The 19,389-nt window shown below is 38.2% G+C and overlaps 1 protein-coding gene across 17 annotated transcripts in view; it reads left to right on the forward strand.

The window, feature by feature from the left end:
• Positions 1-19,389, forward strand: part of CADPS2 (calcium dependent secretion activator 2) — a 520,372-nt gene that overhangs the window by 106,495 nt on the left and 394,488 nt on the right. For all 17 annotated transcript variants that reach the window (XM_032401664.1, XM_032401666.1, XM_032401671.1 and 14 more), the window contains exon 2: positions 12,856-12,969. In XM_032401664.1, coding sequence (XP_032257555.1) covers positions 12,856-12,969 — 114 coding nt within the window. The remainder of the gene's footprint in view (positions 1-12,855; positions 12,970-19,389) is intronic.

The following is a 19,389-nucleotide window of genomic DNA, read 5'->3' on the forward strand; positions in this document are numbered from 1 at the left end:
TGCGGGAAGCCTGCTTCTCCCTCTCCTGCTCCCCCTGCTTGTTTTCCCTCTCTGGCTGTCTCTCTCTAAAATAAAAATAAAATCTTAAAAAAAAAAAAAAAAAGATCACACTTGCCTCTTAGTGGTATCTCCTCTATTTGTCCAGTTTTTGTCTTGCACAGCATATTGAGTTGTGTTGTGAAAAATTTCCTTTTGAGCTTCCTTTTCAGGTAACACTGAAAAGATAAAGGATTTGGAAGTGACTGTAACTGTGACACATTGTCAGGTCCCAAGAGGCAGAGAAACACAAGACAATGCAGAGAACAAAGGGAAGATGTTATCAAAGCCTTAGTGAGTCAGAAGGTAGAATACAAATACAAGTGTAGGATACCCAGTTACATGAGAATTTTAGGTAAACAGTAGATAATATTTAGCGTAAGTGCAGCCTACATATTTCATAGGACATACTTACACTAAAAACTACCCCAAATACATGGTTAGCGTAAGTATTTTATCATTATCCATTGCTTATCTGAAATTCAAATTTATTGGGACAGCCTCTACCTAGCAGCCTTACCTGGAAGCCCACTGGTGTAGGAGGCGGCCGTGGTATCCTGCTGAGACTCCGCAGTATAGCAAAAAGAGCCATTCGACTAAATTAGCTAGAAGCAGGCTGTATTTTAAAATACCTTATTTTTGTTGTTTTCAGTTACTTGAAAGCTATCTTTATAGTTGACAGAATAAACTGTTTGCTTTTTCTTAGTGGGGAAATGTTTATGTAGTCTGGTTTGACCTCACTTTGTGTACAAGTGCCTTTACTTACCAGCAGTATTTTATACAGGAATTGAGCATTGCTTTTAAAATCTAAAAATCTAAAGCAAATATTTGTCATTCTAGTCTAAGTATTCACTTCTTTTAATGTTAATCTTGAAGGAGGACTTTTATCTGTTTAATCTTCACAAATCCTTGAATTTGCTGATACGGATGTTATGCCATGACATTGTGGATGTATCAGCATTTTTTTTTTTGCTGGCTAAAATTTTGTTAGGTTAAAGAAGGAAGTAAACAATTCCCTTCAAAGGGATAGTGTGATCTTTGCAGTAATAAACATGAGTTAATTCATTTGAATTCTTAAAGTTGTTGCAGCTAAGATTTCTGTTTTAGATACAGGCTAGAATTTTATTTGTTAGGGAAATATTGTTAGGCATTAGGAAACAGTAATCTTTATTTCTTCGATGCAGTTTTCCAGTTCAAGCCTCCTTATTGGAAAGGTCAGGACAGAATAGCACTGCTAGTTTGCCTACATAATAGTCCTTCTCTAGCTACAGTTCTTCCTTAACCAGACTTCTGTATTTATTCAGATACCAGACCGCCATTGTGAGGGAGTGGCTGGATTTCTCTTAAATCTCCACGGTGACTCTTGACTTGTCAGTCATGACTCTCTTTTCTCAACTTCAGGGATTTCTTTAGGAATGGACCCACGAATCCTTTCTGGATAGTAACATGTAGGGAGAAATCCTACATGTAGGGGTGTGCTGATTCTGGGGAAGTTTTCTCACTCTACCCCTTTTTTGGAGTAAAAATACTTTAATCTTTGGTTTTTGTGATAGGAGGATGCTTTGATAGAGTTAATATGGGTTTCTTTGGAGGCAGGGAAACTGAGGACAAACCAGCACATGGAGGATATTTACAGATGGAAAAGGCCTGAATCCTTGATAACTTCATTGAGCAACTGAATTAACTGATCTGGAACCCTCTTTTCTTGAGATATGCCAGTAAACCCATTTATTTAATAGGCCCTTTTGAGTTGGACCTTTTGTAACTTTCAGTCCAGTGCACTCAAACCAAATTAGAGGAGTAAGGTAGATGCTTTCTCATGAGAGTCTGCCACTGTGTGTGTCAGAGGGATGGGTCAACAAAGATGGCAAGCTGAGATTTCCTTTACCCTTTTTATAGACAGCTATTTCTCATCCATGATGTATCTGCTTTGGAAGGAAAGCAAAAACTTAAAACATTTCTGAAGAAAGCAAATAGAGATCATATTTTCTTGCAAAAGCAATCCCAGAACACTTACTAGCTACTGGAAAAGGCCATTGTGTGGCTTGGAGCTGGTCAGGTGTTTAAGCTTTTAGACAAGTACACAGTTGTCTGTTGCTGGTCTGTCCAAATTCTTTGTGACGAATATAAAATCACTGTTTCTTCAGCATACGGAACTTTGCCATGAAATACCAGATGGCACCGAGGCACAAAGTTCTCCCTGCCGGAGAACAATATCATCTGCAAAACAGAACTACTCACACTGCAGCTCAGCAAAGAAATCCTTGGCTGTTTCTTAGGCCTCACTGAATCTGGTCATGAACTTAGACAACACACAATCTATCTTGGAATTTCAAGACTGTTTCTTCCCAACTCCTTACTCAGTTATGTTGCTGTTAGTGTCTTTTGCCAGTGGTTAGGACAGGTTACATGCCCAGAAAAGCCATAATGCATGGTGCTACCCTCTTGCACTTTAGATTTTCTCCCACTCTAGATGACTTTATATCAGCCAATACTATACTAAGTGGGAGTGAGGCTATATAGATGACTGGCATCCCTGTGTAAGGAACATGTACTTTAGTGAGGAGAAAGTCCTGTTATGCAAATGCTAGAGTATGAGGTGTACAAGTGACACAGAGAATGGGATGACTTCATTTGAGGGGCACAGGAGGAAGGAGGTTTCTTAGAGGTTTCATTTGGGTTACTTTCTAAAGGAAGAAAGGAAATCTAAGGAGCGGGAACGAACACGTGTTGAACAAGCACGATGGGGTAAGGATTTGGAGGGAGAGAGAAGAGCTTTTACTTACCTAGTCAGGCTGATCAAATCATGTGAAAGTTTTGCTAGGCTCTGATGGTCCTGTGTCTTGAGCTGGGTGTGGAGAATGATTGGCTCAAGAAGGAACCCCAAAGGTAGCCAGTGGCTAAGCGTGTGCTAGTCAGATGTACCTGGGTCGGCCTCCAAGTTAGGTGAACCGGACCACTTTCTTAACTTACCTGGGTCTTAGCTTCAGATTTGACATAAGGAACCTACCGCATGGGGGCTTAGAATAATCCTTGTAAAGAGGTTAGAAGTGTACTTACTATGTGGTAAGTGGTCAATTAGTATTACCTATTACTAGGTATTAAATTACACATTTATTAAGCGTGGTCAAGGGAAAGCCCTATTGTTTCAAAAGGGCAATCCTCTCACCTACCTTGACATGATCTATCAGGTTTGTAGGAAGCAGGGACTACTACCTTTGGCTTATGACACACGGCTGCTTCTGACTTTGCAAGTGGTGAGGTGGCAGAATGTGTGCTGACTGCTTCCTAGTTCCTGCCTTTTTTAACATTGTTCATCTCCAAGATGATTTTTTTGCGAAGCCTTATTGATTTTTGTCAGATCTTAATGGAGGAGAGGGTGAATCTTGATGGCAGTAAGAACATCTCAGAATGCCTCATAAGGTTTGTACACCCATAGTCCTCTCTGACTTGCTTGATGGCAACAGATTGCTAAGACTGTTACATATGATCATTGGTGTATTCATCAGGGTTCTGTAGAGAAATAGAACCAATAGGATACAGATACAGATCTAAGAGATTTATTACAGAAATTGACTCACATGGTTAGGGAGGCTGAAAAGTCCCACAGTCTTCCCTCTGCAAGCTGGAGAACCCAGAAAGCTGGTATAATTCAGTCTGAGTCCAAAGGCCCAAGAACCAGGAGCTCTGATGTCCAAGGGTGGGAAAGATGAATGTCCCAGTTCAGGGAGAGTGAGAAGTCACTTTTGATCAGCTTTTTTCTGTTGGGGCTCTCAATGAATTAGATGATGCCTGCCTATATTGGTGAGGGTGGATCTCTTTATTCAGTCTACTGAATAAAGTGCTAATCTCTTCTAGAAACACTTCCACAGACCTGAGAAACAGTGTTTTACCAGCTCTAGTCAAATGGACAGATGTAAACCAAGTGTGATAATTTTTATTTGCTTTTGATGAGCTTATTAGTTGGGACCATTAAAAAGGCATTCATAGGTCCATCTCATTCTGAGTAGTGGGTGAAGCTGATGTTGGAATGAATAAGGGCTTAAAGCAGATTGTTGGAGGATAATGACAAGATTTGCCAGTTTGCTCTCAACTTATATTCATGTTCAGGAACATTAAACAGTCCTATTGAATAACTGCTCCGCATTTGACCGGATTCTCTTTTGTAAGATTAAACTGAATGAAGACTGTCAAATAAGAACATGTCAGTGGGATAGACAGCATGTAATGATAGGGTAAAAACCATGGCCTTGGATTGAGGATGCCTAGGTTAGGATCTTGGTCTTAGGACCTAACTAGTTTTGTACCTTAATCTCTAAGCCTCTTTTCTCATCCATAACATGAGACTAATAATACCCACTTCACTCCCTGGCAATGGAAAACACTAGGTTAATACTTAGGTATTGCCTTTTGGCTCTTGTTCAGTTTCTCCTGAAATCAGTCCTACCATAGGGCTTGGCTGCAAGCTATAGACTATGGGTCCTGTTGCTGTGAGCGAGGCCACACCTGTTGGGCAGGATGTAGCATGGCCCTGTTCATCTGCCTTCAGTGGCCGTTTGACCATCACATTTCTCTATGCCACTGCCATCCAATTGAAATGTGAGCCATGTAAGTAATTTAAAATTTACTAGTGACCTTTTAAAAACAGATGAAAGTCATTTTTTTTTTTTTTAAAGATTTTATTTATTTGACAGAGACACAGCAAGAGAGGAAACACAAGCAGGGGGAGTGGGAGAGGGAGAAGCAGGCTCCCCGCAGAGCAGGGAGCCCGATGCGGGACTCGATCCCAGGACCCTGGGATCATGACCTGAGCCGAAGGCAGTCGCTTAACTGACTGAGCCACCCAGGCTCCCCAGATGAAAGTCATTTTAATAATTTACCCTATATATACAAAATGTTTTTCAGTATATAACCAATATTTAAGTATTAGTCACAGATGAAAGTCATTTTATTTTATTTTTTTAAGATTTTATTTATTTATTTGACAGAGAGAGACACAGTGAGAGCAGGATCACAAGCAGGGGAAGAGGGAGAGGGAGAAGCAGGCTTCCCGCGGAGCAGGGAGCCCGATGCGGGACTCGATCCCAGGACCCTGGGATCATGACCTGAGCCGAAGGCAGACGCTTAACAACTGAGCCACCCAGGCGCCCCTGAAAGTCATTTTAATAATTTACCCTATATATACAAAATGTTTTTCAGTATATAACTAATATTTAAGTATTAGTGAGATGCTGTGTATTTTTTGTCATACTGAGTATTTGAAATTTGGCATGTTAGACTTTGAGCACATGCTACCTTGGACGAGCCACGTTTCACGTGCTTGGTGGTCAGGCATGGTTATGTGCTGGACAGCATAGCTCGGGGCAGTTTGTCATTAATTGTCCATCTGCATCCATCTTAAGATTGGTTTTTGTCTCTGACTTCTGCAATTATGGAAATAAAATCACCATGGTTTTTTGTTTGTTTGTTTCACCACGTATTTCTAAAATAGCAGTTATAAAGCATTTAATGTGTTAAACACTTTTTCCCCTATTATATTACAACAGCCTTATTAAACTGTATGTTATTACTATCATCATTGTTTAGATAAGGAACTGGATGGAGACATGGAGGTTAAGTGACCTGAAGACCCTACAAATTGTTGGGGGATCCTGGAAACTGACAAAGGTGGTCTGACACCAGAGGCTGTGCTCTTCATTACTGCCCCATTTGTCACCTATAACCTTGTCAATGAAATAGGTGAACATATCTGATAGCTGTTTTCTGATACATTTTGGTGGATTGAGGTAATCTTGAGGTTTTATAATTGCATGCTAGACCAACTCTTTTGTGGGGGTAGGTGAGTATGAGTGGAAGATGTGGCTATGCTAGTAAGGAATAGTTTCATAGCAACTGGCCTTCGTTTGTTCCTTTGTTCACTTTTTCATTCTTTAAAAAAAATTGAGCATATTCTGTGAGCTAAAAATCATGTTCTTATCCTGATGCAAATTTTATTCTAGTGGGGACATGTAAAAAGCAAAATATACAATCTATGACATATCAGATGGTGACAAACACCTCTTACTGGGGGGGCGTGGGGGAGAGAGTGACCATGAGGGAAACAGAATAGTATGGTGAAGAGAAAGAATATAGGCTTTAGATCAGGATACTGGTTTAGATTCTTTCCCTGGCTCTTACCAGATGTGAAGTTCCACAAGGTGCCTAACTTCTTTGAGCTTAATTTCTTCATTTAAAAAATGTAGAGAAACACTTTATCTATAGCAGGTTAAGGAAGATTTGATGGACATGTGTGGAATGTGTTTAGTACAGTGTAGCAAGGAAATTGATAGAATTCATGGATTGTACATTCCTAGTTAAAGTATTCACCAGCAGGTTCCCTCCCCCACCCCCCAATCACATAATGGCATGTAATCTTGCTGAGGCTTGCATTTGACTAGGAGGCCATTGAAAATATGGATAGATGTGTAGTTCACTTAGTGGCTGAGTAAGCCTAGCCTGGAGCCCATTTGTTTATGATACACAGTGGGATTTTGTTGTTCTGTACTCATCGCAGTATATATTTCATTATAAAATGTTCAAGTAGAGGTTGGAAATTTGGGGCTTTTTCATCCCCACTTTCAATACTGTGGGACAATAGAATTGAGTCTGCCAAAATAAATTCTGGGGTTCACTGTTCGTTGGGCAAGTTTACTGGATAAGGAGTTTTTCATATAAAGTAACTTATGGAATGAATGTTTCATCTCCTAATTAAGATAACCTTACCAGCAAGGGATGGTAGTAATATATGGCATTTTCTCCTTGGTTGGGTACCTCGTTGGGATTTGTACGCATTAGGATTCAGTTCGGTCAGTAATAGGCCCCAATTAAGAGTGATCTATACATAGGTTTATTTCTCTTTTTATGTAAAAGAAATTGGGGGGTTTAGCTGGTCCAGGGTTACAATGGCTGCTCCCCATTGAGAAGGACCTCAGGCTCTATCTTATACCATCTTTATGGGCCAACCTGAGCATTCTAGAAAACACCTCAGATTCCAGCTTAGTAGAAGAGGAAGGCGTTAAAAGTGTTGGATTTTCAGCTACCTTTTAGGGTTTCCTGCAAGTCACACACGCTTTCGCTTTTATCTCCTAGGCCTTAACTTGGAAATAACCAGGTAAGCCTGTTATTTGTAGTCTCAGATAGGCCTATCTGAGATATCTGCTTACAGAAAAGTGCAAGAGAAGTTATTTGGGTAGGAAATACTAATAGCAATGCCTTCCACAGGATTTATCACGTATGAGACATGGTCACAGCCCCTTTGTTATCCTGTTCTGATAGGCAGTTTGGAGAAGTTTGTTGTTTCGGAAACATGGAACGCACGGATTATTTTATCCCGATGGTTTTATGTAGATCTTTTTGATGGAGTGTGAAGGAGGGAAAATGAAAATGTGCTTTAGTCTTTCCCTGTTAATATCTTTTACTATGTCTCATGAACAGGCATTAAAGCTATGCTTGTGCATTTCAGAGACCATCTGTGCCTGGAGTAAATCCTTTTACTTCCTTGAAAAACATTTGTCAGTATCTCTTTGAGGTATATGCACGCACCATTACCCACTCTCCAATCCTGGAGGTACCATACCCGCTAGTCACCTGCTACTTTGCTGTGGAATCTGTGATCGCCTTGACTTACCTGGGTATCACACTGCAATCCCCCCCCCACCACCACCACCACCATAAGCGCGAAGACTCTGGATGAGAGAGCACAGGTCAGAGCAGGCTTTGCAAGCAGTGCTTGCTGGGTTCCTGAGCCCCTGACTGTCATAAATGGTTGGTCTCCTGCTAGTCAAGATACCGGCCTAAGTCTTCAGTTGATCGGGACTTAAAATGAAAAGGTTAGAATCTAAATTGAACACGAGAAAAAAAAAAAAAACAATACCTAAGAAACATAAAACATCTCTGAACTTTGAAAATTGTTTTTTCTGTTTATTATGGATAAATTATCCCTGCCAGCCAAGCATCTTAAAACTTAGCTTTCACTGTCAGTATTTGAAGTGTTTTGTTTATAAGGCTAATCTCTTGGCTGTATTTAGATATTTGCAAGGATATTTATGTTCTAGTTAAGTTTCTGCAGTTTAGTTGCATATAAAAAGCTCTCTAAAAATTCCCATTGGATAACTTTCACGTTAAAACTTTCTCTGTATTTGAAAAATGTTACGCATTCATTGGTAAACATACTAGTGTGGAGACAGTATGTGGGAAAAACGAAAATACAGGATAAATCATGGTAAAGTCAACTGCCCCAAAGAATGTTAATGGTGTCAAACTGGACGAACCCATGCAATAACAGGTTTCCTGTTTCTTAATCTGAACTAAAGGTATAATGACCTGTCATTAGGTGAAGGAATTAGAATTCTAACAAAATATTAATCAAATGGAACAATAGACCACATCTAGCAAGACGAAATGTGGCTTAATGAAACATATGTAAGAATGTTTTAGAAATTTTTGTTGATAAGGACGATGTGAGTCAGTTGATGTGACTGCCAAGAAGAGTTAATTTGTTTTTGGTGTGAATTAATAGTGCTTAGAATGTGGGAAGCAGCCCTCCCACTTGTCTGTGTTGGCCACACTATCTTAGGAGAATCAGGACCAGTCTACCCTGCACATTTTAGGAAGCACATTACTATTGTAATGAGTTTCACTTGTATGTTACAGCTTTCAATGTGCTTTTTTGTACTTAGATGTAACTAAGTTTTATTTAACAGTTGAATGCTTAATTTGTGAACAAATTGGAGAGTACCCTTAGGATGTTGGGGAACTGGCAGAGTTAATCCTGGAAAAGAGAAGACTCACAAACAAGCCAGCACTTGTCTTCCAGTTTCTGAACTGCTTTGTGGAAGAAGGAAAGTAATGTTTATTCTGGCTTGTCTTAGTGTTAGAACTAGGATTGTGGGAAAGTCATAGGGGAAACAGGTTTCAGTTCTTGAAAATGAGCATAGGCTTTATTGTGAGGTAATGAAGCTGTGTGTTTTAATAGGCTCAAAGGGAGGCTGAAAGAGGACTTCATAGGGATTTTGTAAAGATTAATGTGTTGATCAGAATATTGAATAGGATTACTACTATGGTTCTGTTCTGTCTTTGGTTTAAGTATCAAAGAAATGCTCAACCTTGAAATGTTAAATGTTAAAAAAAGAAAAAGTGGGACTGTCAAGTTCAAATCTTCTACTTGAAAGGAGAATTGAAAAGTCAGTTCATCTGTTGTCCAGTCTCTCTGCAGGATGATCAGATCTAAACTATATGCAATGCGTCATAATTGTTGAGATAAAAGATTTGCAAAGTTGCCATCATAGCTTATTTTAAATCTAAATTAAAATTTTAGGGAAGAATCCTGTGATTTAAAATTCTAAAATGAATATAACAGTATAGGCTGAAAAATCTTTCACTTATTTTCCATCTGTCCAGTGCCCACAGCCATCCTTCTTCCATAGTTTCCATCTGCATATGGAAACAAATTCACATACGTGTTCTAATTTTGCCCCTTTTCTATGGGAGTGGTGGCTTATTTTTACCTACTGTTCTATAACTAGCTTCCTTCCGCCCAGAGATTTTGAAGATGTTTTTATATCCATACGTAAGGGAACTTGTTCTTTTTACGGAGCTAATAGTGTTGCCACTGTTTGAATGTAGCATTTATTAGTCCTCTATTTATGAAAATATAGGCTATTAGCTTCTTTTTTCCTCTGCCACTGAGCTTGGGGGTGGGGGATGACTAGCTGCTACTGTGCTAGGAGCTAAAATTGGCCAAAATTAACTGCAGTTTACATTCAAGCCTTCCCCTATAAGTTGCAAGCCTTCAGTCGACTCCAGAATTCCAAAATATTTACATCAGGCAGAAACTGCCAATGCAGTTGTACTCTAGGTAGGGGAGAGAGATTTCTGGTGCTTCCGACTCCACGACTCCACCATCTTCCCAGAATCCTTCCTCTGTCATGTAGATTTAATTTGTATTTTACTTATTATGAATGAAGTTAGGCCCACTATCCTAGCTTAAATATATCCATTTTGTCCATTTTTATATTGACTTACTGGTCAGATTCTTAATAGTTTCTGGGATCTGTGTTTGGAAATAGCTCTTAAAGATGGAAGTTACACATATTTTTACTCATTAGTCTTTTTCTAATGATTTTGCCTATGGTATTTTTGCCATGCACAATTTATTTTTATTTTTAACATTTAAATTTATGACTTGGGGATTTGGGATCATGGTTAGAAAGGTCTTTCACATACTAGCATTAAAAGGAATTTTTTTTTCTTCATGTACCTTTACAGTTTCATCTTTTTATAGTTCCAGTGAATTAAAACTTTTAATGTAACAGTATGTGTGATGGTACAATTTAATTTTTTTTTTCTGCTTGGCTACCCAGTTACTTTAACACCATTGATTGAATAGACCATCTTTTACTGCTGACTTGAGGTGCTATAATGGTATTTTCTAGTACATTTCTGAGTGCATTTGGATCTAATTCTTGGGTCTTTTCCCTTAGTCGCTCTGTTGATGTATAATATGGTTTATTTTGATAATGCAAATAGAATTAAGGGAGCTCTGCATTCTAAACGGCTATCCCTGCAGCTAGATTTAAAATTCAGTTTTTTTCCTCCCAATCTTTTGTGGAAATACAGACCTCTCTACTTAAAAAGTACTTATTGATTGACTTCTTATATATCACTATAATACTGGCTGACATTTTAGGTTTTAAATGTAACTGCAGTAACTGTTGTTCATATAAACATTGAAGTCTGATATTTAGCCAGGTGCTTCTGGCACGTTTGTGAACTATGCCAACATTGTTGGAGTTTCCAAGAAGATAGTTTGCTCAGATCTCCTTGGTGTTCATGAATTTTCCATGCCATAATCCCCAAAAGGTAACTCCTTGGTACAGTGGTGAAATACACACTGTAAAGAACAGAATGCATCTGATGAAAGAAAATTGAGGTTTTCAGGTTTTGAAAACTATTTTTTTTGTTTTTGTTTTAATCAAATGACGGAGATGGGGCAAAGGCTTAGTAAGATCCCCTCCAGTCCATTATTTCTACATTTTTCCATGTCCATTATGTTACCTGGACACTTGGTTTTCAAGTTGAAGCGCTTCCTAGCAGCTCCTGGGCTTGGCAGCTAAAGTGCTCTCAGCTGTCTTGCTCTCAGCAACTGCCATCCTGTTTCCATCTGGTCCTTTTCTGAGCTGTGCTTCGAGAGCTGAAGTCGTGGACTTACTTGGCCTTACCATTGCATACACACGAAAGGTCCCTGCTTTGACGCTCTCCATATGACAGAAGCAGAAAGTGTAATATAATGGTGATGGCTCTGCATTTGAGCTTGGTTTAGCTTTCCCTAAAATGAAGGAGATAACCTTAAACAGAGTGGTCTTTTTCCATCCCTGCTCAGGGGAAGAGGTTTCTTACACTGGGTACAATAGGACCATTCTCTACCAGTCTGTTACTACCAGCAACAGTTTCTCTACAAACTGTCTTATTAGATTCCTGGATCTAAAAAAAAGGGGGCTTTTTTTTTTGGAAAGCACTTGTCTCCTATTTGAATGGCATTTTAATAAGCCTTTTGAACAGATTTAAGCTGAGGTCGCATCAGCCTTCATTTTGAAACCAAATCCTATCAGTTTGTCTTCCTCTCCTAATCCTTCCATCATTTTCTCCTCAGCATATTTCCAAATGCTTCCCATCTCTCTGTAGAATCCAGAACTGGACTGAGTTCTTCAATAGTGGGATGAGGATCAAATGAAATGGAAAGATCACTCTTTTCCTGTTCCTTATGGTATCTTGGGATTGTGTGGTTTTATCTGCAAGACTGTGTTCTCTCAGCAGTTGAGCATTTTCAACTGGTGCCTGACCTCCGGTGCCCCACCTCTGGTGAAGTCTGTGCCCCATGGTTGGGGCTGACTTCAGGGGCACAGTTGCACAGGGCTCTGTGCTTAGAAGGGCCCATGCTTGGTGTAAAGCTCTGTGTCTACCATCTCGAAATTCGTAATTTTTTAACAAGGGGCTCCTCATACTCACATTGCACTGAGCCCTACAAATTAAGTAGCTGACCCTGCTTGTCGCTGACCAGAGGACATGGTTGGTAAGTCATGGTTCATGTCCCACCCACCCTCAGTAGTAATGATGGCAGTCAGACCTAGGGTGAGGAAATCTGGTTGTGCGCTTGAACTCTCCCCTCCCCTGGTATACGGCTCTTCCCTTGGTGCGCTTACACATGCACTCCCTGTCTGCCTATTGCCTCTCTGTTCTCAGGATTTGTCTCCTCCTCAGTTGTCTGTCTCACCTCAAGCATTGAGGTATGTGCATGGAATCCAAACTTTTGGCATCAAAAGATGTTCTTTCCAGAGGATTCTTGATCGGGGTTCCTCTGTACTCTGTGCTCTTCCTTCCTATTATCCTTCATCTAAGGCAGCTGTTGTTCACCCATCGCCAGGGATACTTGTCCTCTCTGCTCTCTCTGTTCAGGACAACTGGCAATTTTGCACAACAGTTCATTTCTCATCTGAATTTTAGATTTTACCTGCTTCTGTAAAGAGACTGGGGTAGTAAACACAGGAACTCCATCTGGTGTAGAAATTTATAGTGCATTGCAATATTAGGATTCCAGAGTGTGAGAAGTGAATTGGAAACGTTTTAAAATTGAGCCATGGTACAAGTAGTAGTTTTTTAGCTTTTTTTTTTTCCTTTAACATAAAGCTAGTTCTAGGTGTTAACTTTCAGCAATAATTTTTAAGAATTGTTATATTTCTCTGATTGGCTAATGTTTCAGCTAATTCCCTCTTTTTCTTACAGCTTAACAAGCAACAATTGCAGTTACTGAAAGACCGGTTCCAAGCCTTCCTCAACGGAGAAACCCAAATTGTGGCTGATGAAGCATTTTGCAATGCAGTTCGGAGTTACTACGAGGTAAGTTTAAAGAGTTTTGTTTTTGATATATTGATGCTTTTTGAAAGTTTTTAAAAGTGTCTTTCCCATTTTAAGGAACTCATTAGTATGATAGGAAGGTTGTGAGTTTGCAGCCTTTCTGAAATCATTGTCAATTTTATTTTGCAGTTTAAAAACTAATTCCACAACCTGGTTTCCAGAGATAAATAGAATTGGAAATTATTGACATCTTTTGAGGAGAAGTAAAGTGTTTAGAAAAAATCTTCTGGCAGTGATATAGCTGAGTATAGCTATCTTTGGGTCCACATGTCTAAATTACCCTTTTTAATCGGGATTTTAATAGTAAATTGCTATCTTGTGCCATTTTGTTCCCTAAGCCTTAAAATTAAGGCTAGTACTAATTTCAGTAGGGTAAATTGAATTCTTTTTTCTTCTTGGAGGAATAATACTACCAATACCACCTTGCTATTTGTTGTGGTTTTAGTTTGTGATTCATCAGGAATTCTCTATGGATTACCCATGAGCACCAGTTTTCACACATGGTCATTAACTGCTTCAGTGAGTTGGCAGTAGATGTTAAATGTAGAAAATTTCCTTTTTATCCTAAGCGTTTCAGAGTCATTGGGGGAATGCATTCCTTTTTATTGTGTAGACAATCTATTTTTTTTCTTTAATTGTTACCTGTAGAAGCAGAACATGCATTATATGTTAAAAGAAGATAGTAGGAAGGGAAAAATGAAGGGGGGTACATCAGAGGGGGAGACGAACCATGAGAGACTATGGACTCTGAGAAACAAACTGAGGGTTCTAGAGGGGAGGGGGTGGGGGGGATGGGTTAGCCTGGTGATGGAGCTGCATGGAGCACTGGGTGTTATACGCAAACAATGAGTCATGGAGCACTACGTCAAAAACTAATGATGCAATGTATGGTGATTAACATAACATAATAAAATAAAAAAAGGAAGCAGAACATGCAAACATATTAGACTAGTAAAAAGAAAATGTGGAGAATGCAGTAGGTCAGATACTCCCTCACACAGGGTATATCTTTGCATGAAGAATAACTGGATATACAGATAATTGGTTGGATTTGTAATTCATTGATGGTATGCCTTAGAAGTTACTTCATGCAACCCAAGGGGGGTTTATATTACCCCAAGAGTTGACCTGTTGAATTGTATAAAAGCATAGAAGTCTTGCTTACCAGATATGTGAATGGCATGAGTCTCATGACAGTAGTGATATTATCTTGACTCAAAATACCGTAAGTATAGGACCTCAAAAATCTTAAGTATAGGACATTTTATTTCATCTTGAGTCAGTCTTGCAAGGTGAAATCTTGCGTTGATAAGGGCCGATACTAGCATCATGTAATGGAAGAAAAGCTAAAGCTAAAAGTCTGTGTTCAGGAAAAAGGAAATGGGGTTCAGGAAAGTAATTTGTGTAAAAAGATGTAATTTTAAAAATTAAACAGCTCATTTTTGGTTTGGGTAAATATATTACGGCCACTGGGCATGTTAACATTAGGAAAACAAACTGGATGAGGGGAATGTGTGGGAGCTTGCAGTAATATATCTGCCGCTTGTATAAATATAATTTATAAATATAAAATTATTCCAAAATATATTCCAAACTGTTTTTTAATATGCTTATTAAATAACTTAACGTGGGGCACCTGGGCAGCTCATTTGGTTAAATGTCGGATTTTTGGCTTAGGTCATGATCTCAGGGTTGTGAGATCGAGCCCTGCATCAGGCTCCACACTGGGCATGGAGCCTGCTTAAGATTCTCTCCCTCTCTCCATCCCCTAACCCCTGCTCAGGCTTGCTCACTTTTTCTCTCTTTAAAAAAACAAAAACAAAAACAAAAAAACCCGTAAAACACCTAACGTGACATGGCCACACTTTCAGAAAACACACGCTTATGCTGTGTTGATGGGAAGATTGTAACTTTAATGAAAGAGTGTCCCCATTGTATTCTACATGAGGATTGTATTCTCTTCTGGGTGCCATATATTAAAATGTGAACAAACTTAGGGTTATCTGGTGTGGAACATATATGTAGGTTATTTGAAGGAACAGGAGATATTTAATCTGGAGATGGATTAAGTTGTGTTGTATTTGGAACCCACAGTAAACTGGGACTACGATGGAAACTAAAGTGGGAAGATTCCAATCCAACATCAGATTACTTGCACTGTCCAAATGCAGAATTGGCTGGTGAGGGCAGCATCCCTGGAGGCTAGATTCTGGCTGCACTTCACAATCACTTGGAAGGCATATTGCCCCAACAGGTCCTGAAACTCTCCCCTGGACTTAGTGAATCAGAATTTCAGAATCTATACTTATCAAAGCTCCTCAGATTGTTCTACAATTGGTAGGTTTCTAACCAGTGGAATTAGAGGATTATTTGTTGGGATTGTTACAGAAAGAGTTGTAAGAACTAAAGAGGTGGTTGGATTAGGTGATCTAGTCTTTCTGGCCAATGTTTACTTCTGAGACTATGTCCACCTTGTCTTTGTGCAACCCTCAAAGCAGTGTTAAGATTGGTGATATTAATAATGTGTTTATGGAGACTATATTCCTGGTTGACATTTGGGAGTTACTCTCTAGGTGGCCACAGTTGGTACTTAAACTCTTGAATAAGGACATTTTGTTGGCTAAATATGGTAAAAAGTTTTTTTTTGCTTAATCTTTTTCCTCATAAGTCTTTTTCCTTTATTTTAGGATTACAGTTTTGTATACTTTGCTATAACTAACAGTGCCGGTAGTCTCTCTTAACTTTACGTGGTATTTTTTGTGGCCTAATAAAAATATGCAAATTTTTTCTTCCAGTGTCTCTGGTAAAGAGTACAAATATTACCCACAAATTAGAGATAGAGACTAATGCTCACAGATGTTAAATGACTTGTCTGGTGCTATATATTAAGTAAGCATCTGAGTTAAATATGAATCTAGATTTTCAGACTCATATAGTTGTTTCATAGTTGGGTTTTGAATACTCCTGTGTCAGGTAGTGTGCGTGAAGCACTTTGAAAAATATTTCATTCTTTAGAATAAACCCTTTAAACAGACTTGTCTATTTCATCTCTAAAATAAGAGTGCTAAAATCTGTTTAGCTAATTAATAGAGCTAAAATTTCTCTTTCCACTAAAGCTTTTGAAAAGTACATTCTTGGGTTCCACCCAAGACTTACTGAGTCAGAATTCCTGAGGATGGAGCATCTGAATTTTGAACTTGGATCTGGATGATTTCGATTCACCCTATTTTGAGAAACATGTTGAACTAGATCTTGCAACTACTAGAATAGGGGTTCCCTGAAGGAGCCATTTTTGTCCTAGTTGTTATTATACCACCAGTGTGTAGCACACAAATGCATTCAGCAAATATTTGTTGACTAAGTGAGGATTGTAGCACTTATTTCTCTATGTAGAAATTTTGTATTTTGTTCTTTATTTTCCCCCACAACTCTATTTTCCTGAAAGTATTGTTTGTAAAAGTATGGAATTTGTTTTGATTGTAACTGTTCTCATTCATGGTTTGTTTCTTCAAAGACTGCAAATATTTCAGAAGCATGGTTGAGCTTTTGTGTTCTTTCTAACTTAGTATTCTATAGTTCTATGATCTCTTTTGGCTTCTTACATCCTTTGAGGTCTATTTTTTTCAGGGATATTTTGTTTGCTGTATACAACTGTTCTCAACCATTAATAATCTTGTCAGTAATTTTCTCATTTATTAGGTTTTGTAGCCTTTAGCTGTGATGGCCATTTCTAACTAATGATAGACCTGAAAAATCCTAATAAGTGTGTACTGATTAAAGAATATATATTCGTACTCTAGGAACACAAGTTCTCCCAAAGTCTGTAGGCTACTGATTTTCTTTTTAGTTTCATAAATGCTATTTAATGATTTTATGATATCTTTTCCGCTTGGTTGAATGTCTATTTTCTAAAGACAATTAAGAATTACCTGTGTGTTTTTTATTGGTTATAACTTCAGGTACTTGGTTTATATTACTTTATACCTGGGATCTTAATTATAGCACTTAAAATATAGGTTTTCCTTCATGTTATTTGACCTAAAACATTTCTTCAAGGTACATTCATTACTTTAAAAGATCATATCTTTCAACTAGATCATGACAGGATTGGATTTTGGTATTTTGTGGTGCTCTCTTGGGGGTGCATTCATGTATCTTTGTTTTAATAAATACTTACCGTGAATACTATGCAGAATGCTATATATATATTGTAAAGGCAATGATTTTTATTTGACAACATAATTTTTATCACATGCATTTTGGTAAGATGTCCTAAGTTTGGCTTCAATATCAGCCTATAAAGTACTAAGAATAAGAAGTCTGTTTTTGGAGAAATTTCACCAGTCTTTGTCCCCATAAAGTTAAGCATAATTAGAAAAAAAAAATGGACCCAAGCATGTAAGCCACCTAACGAGGCAGCCACAGTGGTACAGAGGGACCAGAACAGGAAAAGAAGAAATGCAGGTAGTATACATAGCTGCTTAATAAAAGCTAACAGTAATAATCTTGGTAATTTTATGGTTGCTAATGATTGTTAGATTCTGCTATACTTTTTTTAATTGAAATTTTTTCCCTTCAAGTGTGTGTGTGTGAGAGAGAGAGAGTGTGTGTGTGTGTGTGTGTGTGTTTTATCCCCTGTAAGTAATTTACTGTCAGGAGGGAGGCATAAAGTGGACATTAATTTTACAAGTATTTGGTTTTTTTGTTTTTCAATTTAGGAAACTTAAGATGATTCTGGGAATGGGGAAACAGGTCTTACTGCAACGTAATACTCTCCAACTTGTTCTTGCCATCGGGTACCTGCTCGTTTCACAAAAATCAAGTGGGCTTCATTCAAATATAAACAATGACAGTGTGATTTATAACAGATATGTGGGAAAGTAAATGGCCTTTCTCAGAGATTTCCAAAATAATACACAATTGCTTAATAGTTGCTTTCAACATAACAAACTTAAAACGTTTAGTGGTGGTGGTGGTGGGTTGGCTTTGTTCACAACTTCTGAGAAAGGGTGTGATTTTTCTTCTACTTGTTTATGTTCTTTTGGTTTTGAAGAATGGATGAGGGTTATAGGGGTGTTCAGTGTTTAAAAAATTGCCAAAAATGTATTGTCATTAGTCTCACCCCCACCACCATTTGCTTTTCAGATTTTCTACCTGCTAATAAGACAGAATGAGTCTTAAGACTAAGTTAAATTGAAATTAAAAATTTTTACAGTGTTTCTCAAATTTCATATAAAATGAAAAATTTAGTCTTAAAATATTTTGAACTCTAATTTAGGCCCTTTTATTACATAGAATTTTTAAAATTCTGGGATTCAGAAGATTTCTGCTTTATTAAAGAACAGTTTTAAATAGAAGTAATACATACTTACGTTAGGGAATTAAAGAATAAAGAGGAAAACTTGCTATCCTAATGATAAGGGAAATGTGTGTTCTAAGGAGGCTGACCAAGCCGGCAGGGGAATCCCAGTCCCGGCCCAAGGGCCGTTCCGGGTTTTCCCTCCTGCCCCGCCTCCCACGCGTCGGAAAGTGCCACATATATGGAAGTAAAAGTGTATAAATTACCCCCTTTGTTTGTGCTCAGGCCTCAGACCTTTGGAGATCATCCTCCTCTGAGCCCGCCGGCGTTAAATAAACCTCCTATCCTCCAAGATCTCCGAGTGCCGCTTGGTTCTTCCGTCAGGTGATCCAATCCAGGTTCCATGACACTAAAACTATTGTTAAAAAACAGTATTTAAAAAAAGGAAAAGAAAACCAATATCCCCTATAATCCCAAACCCTGTACACAGCTCCTTTTAACAGTTTAGTGTTTCTCTTTTGTACATATGAAACTGGAATCGTTTGATTTTTTTTTTTTTACATACTATGTCATGAGCATTCTTTAACAGCAAATGTTCTCCATAAACATGGTTTTGAATAGCTGCATGATAGACCATCGATAAAAAACACATATCTAATTCTACTTAATTTCCTTCTTGTTAGACATTTAAACTTTTTCTATTTTTAGCTACAAAAATGCTGAAATGGTCGTGCATGCTCATTTACTTCTGCAAGTGGTATTACCGGTCGATCTGAAATGACCATTGTTTACTCTTTATACAGGTTACTAAATTGCCTTCAAGAAAAGTAGTATCAATTTATGGAACTAAAACAATGAGAGTGCCATTTTTTCCCCCTCCACACTGGTACTATCATAAAATAAATTCCAACTATTTGGTTCTCTTGTTCCTGCTTTTGGGAAGTTTTAACACTCCATATTGGCCATTCTCGTTTCTTTATGAATTACCTGTTCATATCCTTTGTCCATTTTTCCATTTGAATATTCTTTTATTTTTATTTTTTAACACGGATTTATAGAGGCATGTGGGTGGTTCAGTTGGTTAAGCATCTGACTCTTGGTTT

This window comes from Phoca vitulina, unplaced genomic scaffold (assembly GCF_004348235.1).
Source record: "Phoca vitulina isolate PV1807 unplaced genomic scaffold, GSC_HSeal_1.0 scaffold4, whole genome shotgun sequence".
NCBI classification, from domain to species: domain Eukaryota; kingdom Metazoa; phylum Chordata; class Mammalia; order Carnivora; family Phocidae; genus Phoca; species Phoca vitulina.